The sequence below is a fragment of the Ammospiza caudacuta genome, chromosome 3, assembly GCF_027887145.1.
Source record: "Ammospiza caudacuta isolate bAmmCau1 chromosome 3, bAmmCau1.pri, whole genome shotgun sequence".
Lineage (NCBI taxonomy): Eukaryota > Metazoa > Chordata > Aves > Passeriformes > Passerellidae > Ammospiza > Ammospiza caudacuta.
This window is the reverse complement of record NC_080595.1, coordinates 116,468,913-116,491,372: the sequence shown is the minus strand read 5'-3', so window position 1 is coordinate 116,491,372 and position 22,460 is coordinate 116,468,913. Positions and strand designations below refer to the sequence as shown.

The following is a 22,460-nucleotide window of genomic DNA, read 5'->3' as shown; positions in this document are numbered from 1 at the left end:
TTTCTTGCTCATTTTGGTGCTCACAGAGGACGTGACTGAGGCTGGGTCTGAATTTTCCTTTGGGATTAAACTCGAGGCCAAAGCTCCAAATGCCGTCCCCAGGGAGGTCCTGGCCCTGCCTCTGCCCCCATTCCCATTTTCCCCAGAAAAAATCAGCCAGGAGATGGAAAATGGGGAAATTGGGGGAAATTGGGGTGTCCTGGAGGTGATTTGGGGTTTGCAGCGTGAGGGAAAACAAGGCGGAAGAGCAGAGGTGGAAGGGAGCCAAGGCTTTGATATAAAAACCCCTCAGTCACAGATTTTTGCAATATTTATAAATTGATTTACTACAAAATATCCAACTACAGACCTGAGCACATTTAATTTTTCACATTTAGTGGTTTCTTGCTCATTTTGGTGGTGAGGACGTGACTGAGGCTGGGTCTGAATTTTCCTTTGGGATTAAACTCGAGGCCAAAGCTCCAAATGCCGTCCCCAGGGAGGTCCTGGCCCTGCCTCTGCCCCCATTCCCATTTTCCCCAGAAAAAATCAGCCAGGAGATGGAAAATGGGGAAATTGGGGGAAATTGGGGTGTCCTGGAGGTGATTTGGGGGGAGAAAAAGAAAGAGCAGAGGTGAAAGGGAACCAAGGCTTTGTTATAAATAATCCCCCAGTCACTGATATTTTGAATATTTAGAAGTAAATTTACCACAAAATATCAAATTTTGTGGTAAAATGTTGCACATTTTACCTACTACAAATGTTGCACATTTAATTTTTTATATTTAGTGGTTTCTTGCTCATTTTGGTGCTCACAGAGGAGCTGCAAGGTCTCCGTGTCTTTGCCAGCCCTATTTTGTCACCTTTGGAGTCTTGATCCATTTTTAAATATTTTTTTAATTAGCAAAGAGCCAGAATCTGTTTCAAATGTCACCAACAGCATGCTATTTTTTTTATTCTGCTAGATTTATTCTGCTATATTTATTATGCTATTTTTTATTCTGCTGTATTTATTCTGCTAGATTTATTCTGCTATATTTATAATGCAATTTTTTATTCTGCTATATTTATTCCCAACCCAGTTCTCAACATCTGGGACAAGAGTAATTTTCCCAGCAGAGCTGGGTCAGGTGTTAAATGTCTCATTTAGTGATTTTTCCTTCCTAATAATCCCCAAAAAGTGGGGGAAAATATAAAATGGGAAATCCTAAACTTCTTAAACATTCATTCCTTTTTTTTCTTCTGCCTTCCCTGTTCACCATATCCCAAAATCTTTCGTTTTGCTTCATTTTTAAGTCCTGTTTTCAACATCTTTCCCAAATTTCACACTGCATTCCTCAGTTCTACCTCCCAACCTCCTGGAAGCACAAAGCTGATGGAAAAAATGAGATTTTAATTTTGTAACCAGCCTGATCCCAGGCACTAATTAGCAGCAAGGATTAATTTTCTCATTAGTGTGTGTGATTGTGGTGCCCTCAGAACAACGGAGCTGGGCAGGATCACAGGGATTAAAGCTGATTAAAGCTTTCAGTTTAATTCATTTTATGTTCTCTCAACTGCAGCGGGAATTTTGTTTTACTTTTGGGTTTGTTACTTTTGGATTGTTCCTTTTTTTACTTTTGGATCAGGAATACATTCTTTATTTTGGGCTGCTGGATTTGGGTTTTGTACAAAAACCAGCGAGATCTGACAGCTCTGGAAAATGAGGTTTGTGAGGGAGCAGTGCCCGTGTTAGAGCTGCACTCTTTGCACAGGAAAACCCCCAAAAAATGGACTCTGAGGTGATTTTGAGTGAAAATTGCAAATTCCATTCCAGGAATAAATGATCAGGAATAAATTCTTTAATTTTGGGCTGCTGAATTTGGGTTTTGAACAAAAATGAGCATGATCTGACAATTTCCAATTTTGTAAAATGAGATTTCTGAGGGAGCAGTGCCTGTGTTAGAGCTGCATCCTTTTCACAGGAAAACCCCCAAAAAATGGAATCTGAGGTGATTTTGAGTGAATATTGCAAATTCCATTCCAGGAATAAATGATCGGGGATAAATTCTTTATTTTTGGGCTGCTGGATTTGGGTTTTGTACAAAAACCAGTGAGATCTGACAGTTCTGGAAAATGAGGTTTGTGAGGGAGCAGTGCCCGTGTTAGAGCTGCACTCTTTGCACAGGAAAACCCCCCAAAAATGGAATCTGAGGTGATTTTGAGTGAATATTGCAAATTCCCTTCCAGGAATAAATGATCAAGGATAAATTCTTTAATTTTGGGCTGCTGAATTTGGGTTTTGAACAAAAATGAGCATGATCTGACAATTTCCAATTTTGTAAAATGAGATTTCTGAGGGAGCAGTGCCTGTGTTAGAGCTGCATCCATGTGACAGGAAAACCCCAAAAAAATGGAATCTGAGGTGATTTTGAGTGAATATTGCAAATTCCCTTCCAGGAATAAATGAGCAGGGATAAATTCTTTAATTTTGGGCTGCTGAATTTGGGTTTTGAACAAAAATGAGCATGATCTGACAATTTCCAATTTTGTAAAATGAGATTTCTGAGGGAGCAGTGCCTGTGTTAGAGCTGCATCCATGTGACAGGAAAACCCAAAAAATGGACTCTGAGGTAATTTTGAGTGAATATTGCAAATTCCATTCCAGGAATAAATGATCGGGGATAAATTCTTTATTTTTGGGCTGCTGGATTTGGGTTTTGTACAAAAACCAGTGAGATCTGACAGTTCTGTAAAATGAGGTTTGTGAGGGAGCAGTGCCCGTGTTAGAGCTGCACTCTTTGCACAGGAAAACCCCCCAAAAATGGAATCTGAGGTGATTTTGAGTGAAAATTGCAAATACCATTCCAGGAATAAATGATCAGGGATAAATTCTTTATTTTTGGGCTGCTGAATTTGGGTTTTGAACAAAAATGAGCATGATCTGACAATTTCCAATTTTGTAAAATGAGATTTCTGAGGGAGCAGTGCCTGTGAGAGCTGCATCCATGTGACAGGAAAACCCAAAAAATGGACTCTGAGGTAATTTTGAGTGAATATTGCAATTTCCATTCCAGGAATAAATGATCGGGGATAAATTCTTTATTTTTGGGCTGCTGAATTTGGGGTTTGTACAAAAGCCAGCGAGATCTGACAGTTCTGGAAAATGAGGTTTGTGAGGGAGCAGTGCCCGTGTTAGAGCCATCAGCCGAATCCTTTTCGCAAGATGTGAAAAATGTGAAATTCAGGAATAAATTCTGGAGCTTTGGGCTGCTGAATTTGGGGTTCGTACAAAAATGAGCGTGATCTGGCAATTTTCAGTTTTGTGAAGAGATTTGTGAGGGAGCCGTGCCTCGTGTCAGAGCCATCAGCTGCATCCTTTGCACAGGGTGTGGAAAATGTGAAATTCAGGAATAAATTCTGCAGTTTTGGGCTGCTGTTGCTGCTGTGTGCACGGATTTGTGTTTGGGGGATGTGATAATTCCAAAAATTGAGGGGAGCCAGGGAATGGGGGTCAAACTCCTGCCTGGGGATCCCCTGTACCCAAATATTAAAACAAAATCAGGTGTGAAAAACCCTGAATTTTCCCCCTCTGCCTAACACGTGTTCCCCAAAGAATAATTTCAAAAATTCTGATTTTTAGGCTGTTACGTTGGTTCATAATAAGTATTATTATTATTACTAAAAATACAATCAGTATTTTTATAATGCTGTTTGTGGCAGTGAGAGGAATGAAGTACATTGAAGTATAAAGAAGTGTAGAGAAAAATATAAATAAGAGAATAAAAGAAAAACCAATAAATATAACAACAATAAGATAAAAAAAACAATTTTGAGGCAGGGAAAAAAAAAAAAATTTTTATGTAAAGATTCAGTTGCAGATTTAATCAGATGAAATCCCAGGGGTGTTTGGGGTCAGGCAGCAGATGGCTCTGCCTTGGGCTCATCCCACAGCAGCTGCTGCAGCCTGAAGGGGGAATTAGCAGGAAAACGGAAAATGGATTTGTTTGGAATGGTTAAATAAAAAAAACAATTGAGGTGGAGCTTGGCAAATGTAAATTTAGGTGCCAGAGAATGTCACAGTTTGGGAATTTTGGCACTCTCACCCATTGGGAGCTCACAGCTATTCCTGCCCATCTCTGTGTGATTTTTATGCAGAAATTGGCAATAAATAAAGAGGAATTATTAGGAAAGTGGAACATGGATTTATTTGGAATGGTTAAATAAAAAACCAATTGAGGTGGAGCTTGGCAAATGTAAGTTTAGGTGCCAGGGAATGTCACAGTTTGGGAATTTTGTTTTGTATTTTAGCACTCCCACCCACTGGGAGGTCACAGCTATTCCTGCCCATCTCTGTGTGATTTTTATGCAGAAATTGGCAATAAATAAAGAGGAATTATTGGGAACAGGCACAGATTTATTTGGAATGGTTAAATAATAAAGCCCTTGAGTTGTAGCTTGGCAAATGTGAATTTCGGTGCCAGAGAATGTCAGATTTTGGGAATTTTGGCACTGTCACCCATCGGGAGGTCACAGCTATTCCTGCCCATCTCTGTGTGATTTGTATGCAGAAATTTGCAATAAATAAGGAGGAATTATTAGGAACGGGCACAGATTTATTTGGAATGGTTAAATAATAAATAAATAATAAAGCCCTTGAGTTGTAGCTTGGCAAATGTGAATTTCAGTGCCAGAGAATGCTGAATTTTGGGAATTTTGGCACTCTCACCCTTTGGGAGGTCACAGCTATTCCTGCCCATCTCTGTGTGATTTTTATGTAAAAAATAGGCAATAAATAAGGAGGAATTATTAGGAAGGGTGGAAAGCAATAAATAAGGAGGAATTATTAGGAACAGGCACGGATTTATTTGCAATAGTTAAATAACAAAAACCTGGAGTTGTAGCTTGGTAAATGTAAATTTCGGTGCCAGAGAATTTCACATTTTGGGAATTTCAGCACTCTCACCCATTGGGAGCTCACAGCTATTCCCGCCCATCTCTGTTTGATTTTTATGCAAAAAATAGGCAATAAATAAAGAGGAATTATTAGGAAAAGTGGAACATGGATTTATTTGGAATAGTTAAATATCAAGGGAGTCAAATAACTTAAGCAAATAACTTAATAGTAGCTAAAATAAATTAAATAACTTAGTAGTAGTTAAATAGCTTAAGGTATTATTAACTTACAACTCAAGTTATTTCACTTAATATTAAATAACCTGAGTTTTAGCGTGGCAAATGTAAATTTAGGTGCCAGAGAATGTCACAGTTTGGGAATTTTGGCGCTCTCACCCATCGGGAGGTCACAGCTATTCCTGCCCATCTCTGTGTGATTTTTATGCAGAAATTGGCAATAAATAAAGAGGAATTATCAGGAAAGTGGAACATGGATTTATTTGGAATGGTTAAATAAAAAACCAATTGAGGTGGAGCTTGGCAAATGTAAATTTAGGTGCCAGGGAATGTCACAGTTTGGGAATTTTATTTTGTGTTTCAGCGCTCTCACCCTTTGGGAGGTCACAGCTATTCCTGCCCATGTCTGTATGGTTTTTATGCAGAAATTGGCAATAAATAAGGAGGAATTATTAGGAAAGGTGGAAAGCAATAAATGAAGAGGAATTATTAGCAAAGCTGGAACATGGATTTATTTGGAATACTTAAATAGCAAAGTAGTCAAATAACTGAGGTAAATAACTGAATGGTAGTTAAATAATTTAAATAACTTAATGGTATTTTAATAACTTAAGTTATTATTAACTTCCAACTCAAGTTCTTTACCTTAATAGTTCAATAACTTGAGTTGCATCTTGCCAAATGTAAATTTAGGTGCCAGGGAATGTCACAGTTTGGGAATTTTGTTTGATTTTTATCTCCAATGAACCACCTGCTGCTTTGGTGCTGAGGACACACCAAGTTCTCCTTTCTGTGCCTTTTGTGGATTTACGGGGCTCCTCCTCCCCCTGCCTCTTTCATCAGAACGTGCCATATTTCTGTTTTTATGGATGTGAAAAATGCATGGATTTTATGATTGGCTTTTTGCGAATATTCAAATGAATATTCTGTGTGTTGTGTTAGAAAGTGATGCCGGATTCATTCTCTTAAGCAGTGTGGTAAACTTAGTTTTAGATGTGAAAAATTCGTATTTTGTGGTTGTTTTTTTTGCAAATATTCAAATGAACATTATATGTGTTGTGTAGAAAGTAATGCTGGATTAATGCGCTTAACTAGTGTGGCAAATAGAATTTTAGATGTGAAAAATGCATGGATTTCATGGTTGGCTTTTTGCAAATACTCAAATGAATATTCTGTGTGTTGTGTTAGAAAGCAATGCTGGGTTAATGCTCTTAAGTAGCGTGGTAAATAGAGTTTTAGGTTATAAAAATATCCAAATGAATATTCTGTGTGTTGTGTTAGAAAGCGATGCTGGATTCATTCTCTTTAGCACTGTGGTAAATAGAGTTTTAGGTTATAAAAATATCCAAATGAATATTATATGTGTTTTGTTAGAAAGCGATGCTGGATTCATTCTCTTTAGCACTGTGGTAAATAGAGTTTTAGGTTATAAAAATGTTGAAATAGAAACTCTGCTATGTATGATAATTTTTTTAAAGAGACAGGAGCCACGGGACACCTGAATCTATCAGAGATAAAGAATTTATTGCTTTGGTATTGTTCAAAAGCACATAACCACGGGGGATTGAATGCGGTGCTTTTTATTAAGGGCTCTGGGAATCGGGGTGTATTCAACCCAAATCTGGCTCCGACCATACATCTGAAATGATCATGTTTTATACTCTATCGTTACATAACTTTCACGTTAATTATTAAACTTATATTGTTCTATTGGATACATAAATTTAGCCCCTCTCTGAATTTCCAACATAGTTTCTCACTATTCTTCTTATGGTTATATCATAATTACATTTAATTACTAAACAATCATCACATCTAACAATGATATAATTTGTCACAGGTGCAGTTGATGTGGGCAAGCACAAAGCCCGACATTTTGGATTCTACCTTTAACTTTAGCCAGGGTTCCGCTGTCGGTGCCAGCAGAGGCCTTTTCCCACGGAGCTGTGTGTGGCTCCCGAGCCCCTCAGTGCCGGGGGCATCCACGTCCTGAGTTCTCCTCTGTCGCAGACATTTCTCCACAGAAATCCTTTCTCTCTCGGGTTTCTGTGTCTTGGGGAGGCCAGAGGCTCCAGCAGACACGGTAAACAATTATTATCAGCTGCTGGGGAATGCACCAGGGACACCTTGATTGGCTCATTTCCCGTGTTTATAATTAAGGGCCAATCACCAGTGCCAGCCAGGGGACTGAGTCCTTGAACACAACTTTGTTGTGGATTCTTTCTATCTATTCTTAGCCTAGCCTAGCTGTGTTGTAATGTGCTGTTAAGTTTTTTGTATTGCTCCCCCATTTTATGTATTGTTTCCCCCCTTTCCAATGTAAGATGGTTCTGTCCTCCCCAGTTTTCCCGCCATAGCCCTCCTGACAGTTTTGTTGCTATGGTTACCCCTGCCCCTGGGTTTGTCAGTCAGTTAAGTTATGTGATTTCTCCTCCCTTATTTCTCCTTATAAGTAAACTTTTTCTCCTCCCTGGGCCCAGTCAATCACCCCCCACTCCTCCTAGTCTTCGAGAACCTTCTTCTCTCTGGGGGTTGTGGTTGGCTGTGGTCCCGGGGCCCCTCCTTTACTTTGTATTTATTGGATATTTCTGTATGCCCATTATGTTAAGTTCCTCCCTATACCTTTCCCTATTGGTCTGCTGTGAATCCCTCCCTTATCCACCCCCCTATCTTTAAAACCCTACTTCTCCCGCCCCTCGACGCCATTTTGCTGGCTGGCTGTTCCTCGGTTGGTGCCCCTGTGTCATCGAATAAACCGACCTTCGCCCCCAGCAAGGTGTGCGGCTCCTTCTTCTCGTCCTTAAGCAGTGAGTCCAGTCCGCAATCCAGCCCAGCCTGAGGCCAGGACGCCAAAGGGGGTTGGCACTTTATGCAGTTGGGGTGTCGGCCCCCTCAGCTAGCCGGACTTCGCCTTAGTGGCCACATACACACCGCTGCATAGCTGCTCTGCAAACCTCTCTCTATATTCTGATTAGTATAGTAATAATGTATTAGATATAATACCTTAATAAATCAAGCCTTCTGATGAAGATACAAGATTCACCGTCTCTCTGTCACCAGCAGCGCCCACTCAGGCGCAGTAATTCTCCTCTCACATTTGGGAGTCGCTTCCAGTTCCTCTGGGATCTCTGGGAGAAACGCCAGTCACTTGTTGTTAAAATTGTAAAAGTTCCGTAGTAATGAAATGGTTATAAAAATAGGGATACAATTAGAGTAATGATAATTTGGACAATTTGAATTAGGACAATATGAGATAATAAATACAAAGAGTTATGGATGGTCCGGGTACCTTTTCTGGGCAAAATAAGCCTGAAAAATGACACACGTTAACAAAGAATTACCTTTAAAAATAATAAAAATTAAAAATAAATAAATTAAAATAAAACAACAGCCTGTTGCATATTCACACACCTCATCCATGATGCATCAATTCCATTCAAACACAGGATTCTGTCTGCTCATCCTCAGCTTCTTCCTCTGAATCCCAACAGCGCCTTCGAGGTGGGAAGAAGTTCATTTCTGCTGATAAGAGAGCAATAAATTCCTTATCTCTGATAGATTCAGGTGTCCTGGGGCTGCTGTCTGCTGTGAGTCCTTTCTTTAATGAAAATATCTTACACTTTATTAGTTAGTTTCTATTAGTTAGTTTTTATTCTTACTTTCTATTTCAGTTATTAGTTTATTAGTTAGTTTTTATTATTTAGTTTCTATTTGAACATTTTGTTATAACCTAAAACTCTATTTACCACACTGCTTAAGAGAATGAATCCAGCATTATTTTCTAACACAACACACATAATATTCATTTGAATATTTGCCAAAAGCCAATCATAAAAGAAGAATTTTTCACATCTAAAACTCTATTTACCACACTGCTTAAGAGCATTACTCCAGCATGACTTTCTAACACAACACACATAATATTAATTTGAATATTTGCAAAAAACCAATCATAAAATACACACATTTTTCACATCCTAAACTCTATTTACCACACTGCTTAAGAGCATTAATCCAGCATTGCTTTCTACACAACACACATAATATTCATTTGAATATTTGCAAAAAGCCAATCATAAACCAGGAATTTTTCACATCTAAAACTGAATTTACCACACTACTTAAGAGAATGAATCCAGCATCACTTTCTAACACAACACATCTAATATTCATTTGGATATTTTTTATAACCTAAAACTCTATTTAACACACTTAAAAGCATTAACCCAGCATCACTTTCTAACACAACACACTGAATATTCATTTGAGTATTTGCAAAAAGCCAATCATGAAATCCATGCATTTTTCACGTCTAAAGCTCTTTACCACACTATTTAAGAGAATTAACCCAGCATTACTTTCTAACACAACACATCTAATATTCATTTGAATATTTGTGAAAAGCCAATAACAAAATTCATTTTCCACAATCTCCCACACCCAATCTGATGAATTTACAGGACACACAACCAGCACCAAGCTGGATGCTCAACCCCTCGCGTTTTCTTTTATTTTGATTTATTTTTAAAGCCTTCCCAAGCTACTGCCATTGAGTTTTTACAACATTTCCCTCCCATGTTGCGATTTTGGCCGGGATCCCCCCTCAGCCCCTCCCTGGAGCCGTTCCCGAGGTTTCACCCCCGTTTCTGGGGACACAGGGGGGCTGTGGGACCCCAGCCCCTCCCTGGAGCCCTTGCCATGGTTTCACCCCCATTTTTGGGGACAAAGGGGGCTGTGGGACCCCAGCCCCTCCCTGGAGCCCTTGCCATGGTTTTTCCCCCCGTTTTTGGGTTTTTGGGGACACAGGAGGGCTGTGGGACCCCAGCCGTTTTCCCCAGCCCCTCCCTGGAGCCCGTGCCATGGTTTCACCCCCCGTTTTTGGGGACACAGAGTGGCTGTGGGACCCCAGCCCCTCCCTGGAGCCGTTCCCATGGTTCCCCCCGTTTTTGGGGACAAGGGGCGACTGTGGGACCCCAGCCCAGCTGAGCCCTTTCCCCCAGCCCCTCCCTGGAGCCCTTGCCATGGTTTTTCCCCCCGTTTTTGGGTTTTTGGGGACACAGGGGCAACTGTGGGACCCCAGCCCAGCTGAGCCCTTTCCCCCAGCTCCTCCCTGGAGCCCTTGCCATGGTTTTTCCCCCTGTTTTTGGGGACACAGGGTGGCTGTGGGACCCCAGCCCCTCCCTGGAGTCGTTCCCATGGTTCCCCCCCGTTTTTGGGGACAAGGGGTGGCTGTGGGACCCCAGCCCAGCTGAGCCCTTTTCCCCAGCCCCTCCCTGGAGCCCTTGCCATGGTTCCCCCTCGTTTTTGGGGACAAAGGGGGGCTGTGGGACCCCAGCCCCTCCCTGGAGCCCTTGCCATGGTTTCACCCCCTGTTTTTGGGTTTTTGGGGACACAGGGGGGCTGTGGGACCCCAGCCCAGCTGAGCCCTTTGAGTGCTCCCTCTCTCAGCCGGGGCCTCCTGCTCCATCGCGGGGTTCCCATGGAAACCGGAATGTGAAGGGAGAGGCACAAAGGGGCTGCATTTCAATGGCAGCGGCGGGGGAAGGCTCCTTGGAGCTCGGCCGTGTGAGGGTGCAAACCCCGGACTGATCTGCGGGCAGCTGCTGCGGTTCGGGAGCTCGTTTGCGCTCCCTGGTTCTGGGTTTGGGGGACAGAAGTGTCATGTCCGTGGTGCTGAGAGAGGAGAAACATCTTTATCAATTTGTAAATTCGGCATCTTCCTTTGTCAATTTATGAATTCCACATCTTTCTTTATGAATTTATAAATTTATAAATTCAGGGAGACAACTCTGGTCGGCCATTTTTGTCTCCCCCTCACAGCTCTCGTTTTCCTCTCCCCCTCGCAGCTCCAAAACATCCCTCATGTTTTGAACATTTCTCACTGAAAACTCCCGTGTATTCCACATTTCCCACTCAATCAGACTGTCAATTAATCAATTAATTATCTGCATTCTGCCTTTGTGGGGGAGTGGGTGAATTTAGTGTAATTTGTAAACTTGTTTTTATTCCCTGTTTCTCTTTTTGGAGGACAAAAGTTGTCATGTCTGTGGTGCTGAGCGAGGAGAAACATCTTTCTTTATCAATTTATCAATTCAACATCTTTCTTTATCAATTCAACATCTTTCTTTATCCATTTATAAATTCAACATCTTCCTTTATCAATTTATAAATGTATAAATTCAGGGAGACAACTCTGGTCAGCCCCTCATTTTCCTCTCCCCCTCACAGCTCCAAAACACATCCCTCGTGTTTTGAACATTTCCCACTGAAAACTCCCGTGTATTCCACATTTCCCACTCAATCAGACTGTCAATTAATCAATTAATTATCTGCATTCTGCCTTTGCGGGGGAGTGGGTGAATTTCGTGTCCTTGAGAATCAGCAGAGCCACTGCTCAATCCCTGCTCCTGAAAATTCATTTTCCCCTCCTTATTTCACTTTTTCACCCTCACGGTGCAGATGGAACTGCCGAGGGTAATGAGGTTTGGATTTCAGCTTTGCTGCTTCTTGTCAGTAATGAAGGGCAAAAAAAAGGCAAGGAAACAAAAATATGGGATGGTGACATTTTATCTGAGTGTTAAATTACAAGGTTTGATGTAAATGTGTTAAAGGACAGGGAGGTGACTTTGCCTCCAGGTTTTTCTCCGTAGTTTTTTGAGGGACAAATTATCCAATTCTTCTTTACCTGACCAAGAAAAAGGAATTATTTGGGATTCTCCCCTCCAAATCTCGTGGCTAAAACACCGGAGGTGTTACAGTTTGGCTGCAGAGGACAATGAGGTGATAAAGTCTGACCTTGGATTTCAGCTTTGCTGCTTGTTGCCAATAATGAAGGGCAAAAAAAAGGAAACAAAAATATCGTGGGATGGTGACATTTTATCTGAGCGTTTTGCAAATGTGTTACATTATAAAGTTTGATGTAAATGTGTTAAAGGACAGGGAAGTCATTTTGACTTCAGGTTTTTCTCGGTGGCTTCTTAAATGACAGATTGTCCAGCCCTTCTTTACCTGACCAAGAAAAAGGAATTATTTGGGAATCTCTCCCCCAAATCCCGTGGCTAAAACACCGGAGGTGTTACAGTTTGGCTGCAGAGGACAATGAGGCGATAAAGTCTGACCTTGGATTTCAGCTTTGCTGCTTGTTGCCAATAATGAAGGGGAAGAAAAAAAAGTCAGGAAACAAAAATATGGGATGGTGACATTTTATCTGAGTGTTAAATTAGAAGGTTTGATGTAAATGTGTTAAAGGACAGGGCAGTCACTTTGGCTTCAGGTTTTTCCCTGTGACTTTTTGAATGACAGATTATCCAATCCTTCTTTACCTCATGTCCAAGGAAAAGGAATTATTTGGGAATCTCTCCCCCAAATCCCGTGGCTAAAACAGCAGAGGTGTTACAGTTTGGCTGCAGAGGACAATGAGGTGATAAAGTCTGACCTTGGATTTCAGCTTTGCTGCTTGTTGCCAATAATGAGGGGCAAAAAAAAAGGAAACAAAAATATCGTGGGATGGTGACATTTTATCTGAGTGTTTTGCAAATGTGTTACATTATAAAGTTTGATGTAAATGTGTTAAAGGACAGGGAAGTCATTTTGACTTCAGGTTTTTCTCGGTGGCTTCTTAAATGACAGATTGTCCAGCCCTTCTTTACCTGACCAAGAAAAAGGAATTATTTGGGAATCTCTCCCCCAAATCCCGTGGCTAAAACAGAAGAGGTGTTACAGTTTGGCTGCAGAGGACAATGAGGTGATAAAGTCTGACCTTGGATTTCAACTTTGCTGCTTGTTGCCAATAATGAGGGGCAAAAAAAAGGAAACAAAAATATCGTGGGATGGTGACATTTTATCTGAGTGTTACATTCTAAGGTTTGATGTAAATGTGTTAAAGGACAGGGAAGTCACTTTGCCTCCTGGTTTTTCCCTGATTATCCAATCCTTCTTTACCTCAGAAAAAAAGGAATTATTTGGGAGTCCCAAGTCTCGTGGCTAAAACCCCAACACTGCAGAGCTCTCAGACATTTTCTTTCCTCTTTGCAAGCCATTCCTCACAAAAACCTTCATTGAGTGGCATCACAAAAAAGCCAATTCTGCAGCTCCTTTTTCCCTGCACCACGGGAGGCTGGAGGCCTCCTTTGTGTGGGAATTACAAACTTGCAGCCTCTGAAATTTCAATTTTGCCTCCCCTCCCTCCCTCCCTCCCTCTCAGCAGTTCCAGGGTCACAGAGGGGGCTCGGGAGCGCTGATCCATCAGCAAGGAGCAGTTCCAGGCATTTACGGAATCCATGAAATAAGAAATAAAAGAATAAAAGAATAAATAAATAAATAAATAAAATTAAGTAATTAAATAAAATCTCTCCACCCCAAAACTCTGGAGTTTTTCACCCTGTGATAAATTACACTCCCATCTGTTTTACACACTCGCAGATTTTAATTTATCCTAAAATTTTGGGAGTTTTCTCTGTGATCAAAGGTTAAAAGCAGAGTTCTCCTGGGGATTAGGAACTCTCAGGACAGGCAGAGAAATATTCTCTGTGCTCTGCGTCCCTGTGGGGTTTTATTTGTTTTTTAATTTTTGTTTGGGTTAGGAGTTAAGGTATTTGAGACAATATTGGTGTTTATTGGGTTTTTTTAGTGTTATAGTTTTATTGTTGTGAGTTTTGTAGTCTTTTATTAGTAACGTACAAAATGATGCTAAATAATTAACTATTTCTGGTTATAAGTCTTTTAATATTCAACTATCTAATTAAGAAATGAGATTATTTTCACTTTTGACTCAATAGTTGATCCTTCAAAGTCCTCATGACAAAATTTTTTGCCTGATTACAAAATGCCACCCAAACCCATGACGAAGGAGGCAGACGGTAAAGAGGAATAACCTGTCTCCACCCTAAAACCTCCATCTTAATTTTTTCTGTGTCCTAAACCCTAAATTCTGAGTTTTCCACCTTGTGATATCACACACCTCTAACCAGCTACAGACTCGGAATCTCATTATTAATTATTAATTAATTTTGGAAGAAGGTAAAGAAGAATAACCTGTCTCCACCTTAAAGCCTCCATCTTGTTTCTTTCTGTATCCTAAAACCCTAAATTCTGAGTTTTCCAATTTGTGATATCACACACCTCTAACCAACTACAGACTCGGAATCTCATTATTAATTATATTTAATTTTGGAAGAAGGTAAAAAAGAATAACCTGTGTCCACCCTAAAACCTCCATTTTGCTTAGTCTTTATTTCTGTATCCTAAAACCCCTAAACTCTGAGTTTTCCAATTTGTGATATCACACACCTCTAACCAACTACAGACTCGGAATCTCATTATTAATTATAAATAATTTTGGTAGAAGGTAAGGAAGAAGAATAACCTGTCTCCACCCTAAAAAGTCCATTTTGCTTAGTCTTTATTTCTGTATCCTAAAACCCCTAAACTCTGAGTTTTCCAATTTGTGATATCACACACCTCCAACCAACTACAGACTCGGAATCTCATTATTAATTATTAATCAATTTTGGAAAAAGATAAAGAAGAATAACCTGTCTCCACCCTAAAACCTCCATTTTTCTAAATCTTTATTTCTGTATCCTAAAACCTTAAACTCTGAGTTTTCCACTTTGTGATATCACACACCTCCAACCAGCTGCACGCTCGTAATCCCAATTTTATTCATTAATTTTGGAAGAAGGTAAAGAGGAATAACCTGTCTCCACCCTAAAACCTCCATTTTGCTTAATCTTTATTTCTGTATCCTAAAACCCTAAACTGAGTTTTCCAATTTGTGATATTTCTCAGCTCTAACCAACTACACACTCATAATCCCAATTTTATTAATTAATTTTGGAAGAATAACCTGTCTCCACCCTAAAACCTCCATCTTGCTTCTTTCTGTATCCTAAACCCCAAACTCTGAGTTTTCCAATTTGTGATATCACACAGCTCTAACCAACTACACGCTCATAATCCCAATTTTATTCATTAATTTTGGAATAAGGTAAAGAAAAATAACCTGTCTCCACCCTAAAAAGTCCATTTTACTTTATTTCTGTATCCTAAACCCTAAACTGAGTTTTCCAATTTGTGATATCACGCCCCTCTAACCAACTACACACTCAAAATCCCAATTTTATTAATTGATTTTGGAAGTCTTCAGTCAAATGCAGTGGTTGTTTGTGGGTCTGTATTTTTAGCACAGAAAGTTTAAAATTCTCAACATCCAGGAGGGGAACCTTGTTTGTTTTCTGGAGAATCCACCCCAAATCTGGCAAGCCAGGGATCCCCACTGGGCTGAGTCCCTCTCCTGGTTGTCATAAATGAGAAGCTTGGCTGGGCCAATATTCCAGCAGCAATTAATTTATTAATTAATATGGTAAAGGATGAGGGAGCTGATCCATCAGAAGGGAGCAGTTTGATGCATTAAAGGAGAATTTTTTGTTCTCTGGCTGTCAGTGTGTTACAGATGAGCAGCTTGACCAGGTCAATATTCCAGCAGCAATTAATTTATTAATTAATATGGTAAAGGATGAGCTGGGTACAGTGGGGGGAGTTTTCCCTCCAACTGCACACCCAGAGTTGAGGCTTACAGGTATTTATTATGTAAATACAGGTATTTATATAAATATCATAAATATTCATATAATATATTTATATATTATAAATATCTATAATATCTATCTATTCATAAGCTTTCTCAGTACTTTCTATTCCCAATTTTTACATCACAATTCTATACACTATTGTGATTATTTAATTTTTCTCAGGATGTAGCTCAAAAAGGAGTGTCTTAGGTGGTGATAGTGTGATTTCCAAAAGAAGAAATGTTATAAATGAGAAGCTTGGCTGGGCCAATATTCCAGCAGCAATCAATTTATTAATTAATATGGTAAAGGATGAGCAATGCAGTGCTGGGCACGGCGGGGGAAGTTTTCCCTCCAGCTGCACACCCATAGCTGAGGCTTACAGGTATTTATTATATAAATACAGGTATTGTTATAAAAATATAAATATTTATATATTATATTTATATATTATAAATATCTATAGTATCTATATATTCATAAGCTTTCTCAGTACTTTCTATTCCCAATTTTTTCTCATCAGCAGTTTCTATTCCCAATTTTTACATCACAATTCTATACACTATTGTGATTATTTAATTTTTCTCAGGATGTAGCTCAAAAAGGAGTGTCTTACGTGGTGATAGTGTGATTTCCAAAAGAAGAAATGTTATAAATGAGAAGCTTGGCTGGGCCAATATTCCAGCAGCAATCAATTTATTAATTAATATGGTAAAGGATGAGGGAGCTGATCCATCAGAAAGGAGCAGTTTGATGCATTAAATGAGAATTTTTTGATCTCTGGCTTTCAGTGTGTTATAAATGAGAAACTTGACCGGGTCAATATTCCAGCAGCAATTAATTTATTAATTAATATGATAAAGTGTGAGCAATGCAGTGCTGGGGACAGTGGGGGGCAGTTTTCCTTTCAGGTATTTACAGGGGTACTCATGAGCTTTCTCAGCAGTTTCTATTCCCAATTTTTATGTCATAATTCCATACACTGTTGTGATTTAGTTTTTCTCAGGATGTAGCTCAAAAAGGAGTATCTTAGATGGTGGTAGTCTGGTTTCCAAAAAAACAAAGACAAATCTTATCTGGTGGGTCCACCTTTGAATTTCAAGGACTGTAAATCTCATAACAGGGATGTCCAGCTTCCCTTGGTCCAAACTATAAATCCTTGAGTTGATGTTCATCGTCTTTTCTCTGTTTTGTTAAGGCCTGGGATAAGCACGTTTCCTTTTTATATATTCCAAGGATACAAGCAATATTCTAAAATTCTACTTCAAAAGGTTCTTCTTGCAAAACTCTTTAAGGCTTAGCTACAAACAAAGAGCAACGTCCTTAAAGCTTTAATTTAAATGTTCCTAAATCAGCTCGGGTTAGTTGTGAACAAATGGGTTCAAAGGCCTCTTCCATGCTTTATTTTCCTCAGTTTTTGTTAGAATTCATCTTTATGACTGTCCCATGGTCAGTCTCCACACATATCACATGAAAAAGGCATTTTGCAGTTATTGAGTGAGAAAACTCACAGCTCTTGCCTTTCCCATCTTCCTTAAGGAATTCAGTGCAGCCTTTCCTGCTTTTGCACCCTGATCCCACTGATTCCATTCTGTGTCCATTCCTCCTTCCACACTGGGGAAAATCACTTGGTTTTAAAATTCAATCACTTTTTTGTAAAATTGTAAAAGTTCCATAGTAATAAGATGGTTATAAAAATAGGGATACAATTAGAGTAATAATAATTTGGACAATTTGAATTAGGACAATATGGGACAATAGAAACAAAGAGTTAAGGACGTCCGGGTACCTTTTCTGGGCAGCACGAGCCTGAAAAAGGACACACATTAATAGAGGATTAACTTTTAAAATAATAAAAAATAAAAATAAATAAATTAAAATAAAACAACAGCCTGTTGCATATTCACACACCTCATCCATGATGCATCAATTCCATTCAAACTCAGGATTCTGTCTGCTCATCCTCAGCTTCTTCCTCTGAATCCCAACAGCGCCTTCGAGGTGGGAAGAAGTTCATTTCTGCTGATAAGAGAGCAATAAATTCCTTATCTCTGAAAGATTCAGGTGTCCTGTGGCTGCTAGCTCAGTGCGAGTCCTTTCTTTAAAAAAAAAGTATCTTACATTTTATTAGTTAGTTTTTATTATTAGTTTCTATTTTAGTTATTAATTATTAGTTTATTAGTTAGCTTTTATAATTTAGTTTCTATTTTAATGTTTTTTAATAACCCAAAACTCTATTTACCACACTACTTAAGAGAATGAATCCAGCATTACTTTCTAACACAACACATACAATATTCATTTGAATCTTTGCTAAAAGCCAATCACAAATCCATGCGTTTTTCACACAGGATATCCCATCCACATCCTGACATTTTTAGGTCATTTACTCTTTAAAAAGGTTTCAAAGGGGCTCATCCACAGAGATTTACTTTTCTTTATTCTGTTTAATGGGAAATAATTTAGATTTATCCTCTGCAGAGCAGTTGCATCATCTTTTTGTCTTCCCTTGTTTCCCTCCCCTCTCCCTTATTAATCCCATTATTGTTTGGCCTCATCCTGCTTGGAAGTGTTCCAGAGATTTTCCCCAAAACTCTGTGGTACAGAAAAGAGCTGGGAACAAACTCCCAGCTTCAACAAGGAGGAAAAACCTGAACTTTTGAGGGCAAAATATTCATTAATCTATTTTGAGAGCACTAAAAACCCTTTTAGGGTGCTGCAGAAACAATTCAGTGGAAACACCGTGGGAATTCCTGTCAAATATTTATCTGGTGAATTATTAAGTGAAAAATCAAGTCAGGGGCTTGGGTTTGTCCTCAGTTTTGCTGAGGATTTTGGGATTGGTCATTCAGAGGTGGATACCAGCTCTCTGGCCGGTGGAAAAATGGGATACAATTGCAATTATTTTTAATTCTTTGCCCTCTCTTATTAATCCCATTATTGTTTGGCCTCATCCTGCTTGGAAGTGTTCCAGAGATTTCCCCCAAATCTCTGTGGTACAGAAAAGAGCTGGGAACAAACGCCCAGCCTCAACAGGGAGAAAATCCTCGATTTTGAGGGCAAAATATTCATTAATCTATTTTGAGAGCACTAAAAAACCTTTTAGGGTGCTGCAGAAACAATTCAGTGAAGGCACAGTGGGAATTCTGTCGAATATTAACTGAAAAACCAAGTCAGGGGCTTGGCTTTGTCCTCATTTTTGCTGAGGATTTTGGGATTGGTGGATAGCAGCTGTCTGGCCAGTGGAAAAGTGGGATACAATTGCAATTATTTTTAATTCCTTGCCCCCGTCCCCCCCTGCCGCGTTCAGCTGTGACCTCATTAACTTGGCACTGAATGGAAGGGAGAGTGTTGCCTGATGAATCTGAAATTTCCATTTACAGCTGCTGTGTTCACACATGTTTGCTAGAAATAGCCCTTTAAAAACGGTTAAAAAATTGAAGGCGACCACTAATTGTCCTAATTCCTCTATTTAGAAGTGTAAATTAATTTTCATTTAATCCATCGGAGTAAATTGAGGCATTCTCAGTCTTAAGTTTGTCCTGTATTGTTGTCTGATGAATCCAGAGGCCTGTTTGCAATCCCTTGATTGGGTAAAAGAAATTGATTTTGGGATGGACAATTTCTTTGAAAAATTAAAAAAAAACATCCCAATAAATTCAGCCACTGTTAGTTCAGTGGAAAAGTGGGATACAATTACCATTATTTTTAATTCTTTGTCCTGTAGAATTATTATAATGAAAGAAAAGGAAAATCTCTTTCTAAAGAGGGAAGTTTCCTCCAATTCCACCTCGTTTCATTTTTTGTGTCCCGCTGTGGAGGTGGCTTTTTGGAAGAATTCCAAAAATGGCTGATCCCAAAATGTGGGGGGATACAGTGTGGGTAAACTCTGGCAGTGTGGAATCCTTGCACTGTACTGACAACAGAACTCTTGAGATATAAAGACAACAGAACTCGTGAGATATAAGACAACAAATGTGACCCTGACGTGATTTAGGAATAAACTGTATTGCCCTGTGGGTTTGGGATGCCCTGTGGATTTGGGACTAAACTATACAACCCCATGGATTTGGGGTAACAGGATTTGACCATATAACCCCATGGATTTGGGGTAACAGGATTTGACCATATAACCCTGTGGATTTGGGGAAATGGGATTTGAATACTGAACTATTGGAAGAGGATTTGAATACTGAACTATTGGCAAAATATATCAATTACAGCTCTTAGTGTTTGTTAAATGTGAGTGCAAAAGGCTTTGAAGATAAGTACTTTGTGAACCGAGAAAAGCTCTAAAACTGAACGGACGTTGAGAAATATTAAGATATTCATTTAGAGATATGGAACTCTGGCAGTGTGGAGTCCTTGCAATGTAATGATAACAGAACTCTTGAGATACAGGACAACAAGTGGTGACCCCGACGTGATTCAGGGCTAAACTGTATTGCCCTGTGGATTTGGGATGTCCCGTGGATTTGGGGCTAAATTATATTGACCCATGGATTCAGGGTGACCTGTGGATTTGGGACTAAAACATATACTCCTGTGGATTTGGGGAAATGGGATTTGACCATATAACCCTGTGGATTTGGGGAAACAGGATTTGACCATATAACCCCATGGATTTGGTGTAACAGGATTTGACCATGTAACCCTGTGGATTCAGGGAAACAGGATTTGACCTTATAACCCTGTGGATTTGGGGAAATGGGATTTGGCCATATAACCCCGTGGATTCAGGGAAACAGAATTTGACCATATAACCCTGTGGATTTGGGAAAACAGGATTTGAATACTGAACTATTGGCAAAATATATCAATTGCAGCTCTTAGTGTTTCTTAAATGTGAGTGCAAAAGGCTTTGAAGATAAGTACTTTGTAAACCAAGAAAAGCTCTAAAACTGAACTGACATTTAGAAATATGAAGATATTAATTTAGAGATATGGAACTCTGGCAGTGTGGAGTCCTTGCAATGTAATGATAACAGAACTCTTGAGATATAGGAGAACAAATGGTGACCCCAACGTGATTCAGGGCTAAACTGTATTGCCCTGTGGATTTGGGATGCCCCGTGGATTTGGGGCTAAATTATATTGCCCTGTGGATTTGGGACTAAAACATATAACCCTATGGATTCGGGGAAACAGGATTTGACCCCATAACCCCGTTGATTCAGGGAAACAGAATTTGAATACTGAACTGTTGGCAAAATATATCAATTACAGCTCTTAGTGTTTGTTAGATATGAGTACAAAAGACTTTGAAAATAAATACTTTGTAAACCAAGAAAAGCTCTAAAACTGAACTGACATTTAGAAATATGAAGATATTCATTTAGAGATATGGAACTCTGGCAGTGTGGAGTCCTTGCAATGTAATGATAACAGAACTCTTGAGATATAGGACAACAAATGGTGACCCCGACGTGATTCAGGACTAAACTGTATTGCCCTGTGGATTTGGGATGCCCCGTGGATTTGGGGAAACAGGATTTGACCGTATAACCCCGTGGATTTGGGAAAACAGGATTTGAATACTAAACTATTGGCAAAATATATCAGTTACAGCTCTTAGTGTTTGTTAAATGTGAGTACAAAAGCCTTTGAAGATAAGTACGTTGTAAACCGAGAAAAGCTCTAAAACTGAACTGACATTGAGAAATATGAAGATATTAATTTAGAAATGTGAAACTCTGGCAGTGTGGAGTCCTTGCAATGTAATGATAACAGAACTTTTGATAGATAAGAGAACTCTTGAGATACAGGACAACAAATGGTGACCCCGACGTGATTCAGGACTAAACTGCATTGCCCTGTGGATTTGGGACTAAAACATGTAACCCCATGGATTCAGGGAAACAGGATTTGACCATATAACCCCATGGATTCAGGGAAACAGGATTTGACCATATAACCCTGTGGATTCGGGGAAATGGGATTTGAATACTGAACTATTGGCAAAATATATCAATTACATCTATTGGTATTTGTTAAATATGAGTGCAAAAGGCTTTGAAAAGAAGTACTTTGTAAACAGAGAAAAGCTCTAAAACTGAACTGACATTGAGAAATATGAAGATATTCATTTAGAGATATGGAACTCTGGCAGTGTGGAGTCCTTGCACTGTAATGATAACAGAACTCTTGATAGATAAGACAACACCAAAACATGTGAAGTTTTTCCCGGGGTCAGCCAAAGCTCACCTTGTATTTCTGCAGTGGCTTTATTGCCTTGCTCACAGTTCAGGATGATTTTGTTTGGAGCCCAGGGGACACTGAGAGAAACATTTTTGGTTTTTCACCCAGACTTTTGGATAAATTCACAGTTTTTCCTGAGTAAAATCTGGATTTTGTCCTAATCTGGCCAGATTTTCCCAATGAATGCATGGGAAGAGTGCTGAGTGCTGCAGCTTTAATTTTCTGCTGTTGGAAATTGGCTGAAATAATCTCCAGACCCTGAGAGTCCTCACAAACAAAATAGTCTGGAGTTAAAAAATGTGAAATTTCTGTTTTGGTGGAATTCCTGTTCTTGGGGAAGGAGGGAGAAGAGAAGCTGTGGTGGAGAAAATATGGAATTAAATGGGAGGTGCTGAGATTTGGAGGTGGAGCAGCTTGGTTTGGATGGATCCTACTCCAGTAAATGCAGAAAAATGAGGAAAAAAATTTAAAAAATTCCTTCCTCTGAGGGTGAGGATGGAATTCCCAGAGAATTTGTGGCTGCTCCATCCCTGGAAGTGTCCAAGGCCAGGTTGGAGCACCCTGGGATGGTGGAAGGTGTCAGGATTTGAACTGGATGAG

At 39.5% G+C, this 22,460-nt stretch overlaps 1 protein-coding gene across 3 annotated transcripts in view; it reads left to right on the top strand.

Moving 5' to 3' along the window:
• FZD3 (frizzled class receptor 3) overlaps positions 1-22,460 on the top strand; it is a 74,979-nt gene that overhangs the window by 12,751 nt on the left and 39,768 nt on the right. The window contains exons 3-4 of one of the 3 annotated variants that reach the window (XM_058801641.1): positions 18,749-18,799; positions 19,199-19,214. The exons of the other annotated variants lie outside the window; for them this stretch is intronic. Of the exons in view, the coding sequence (XP_058657624.1) occupies positions 18,749-18,799; positions 19,199-19,214 (67 nt within the window). The remainder of the gene's footprint in view (positions 1-18,748; positions 18,800-19,198; positions 19,215-22,460) is intronic. 3 annotated transcript variants of the gene reach the window in all.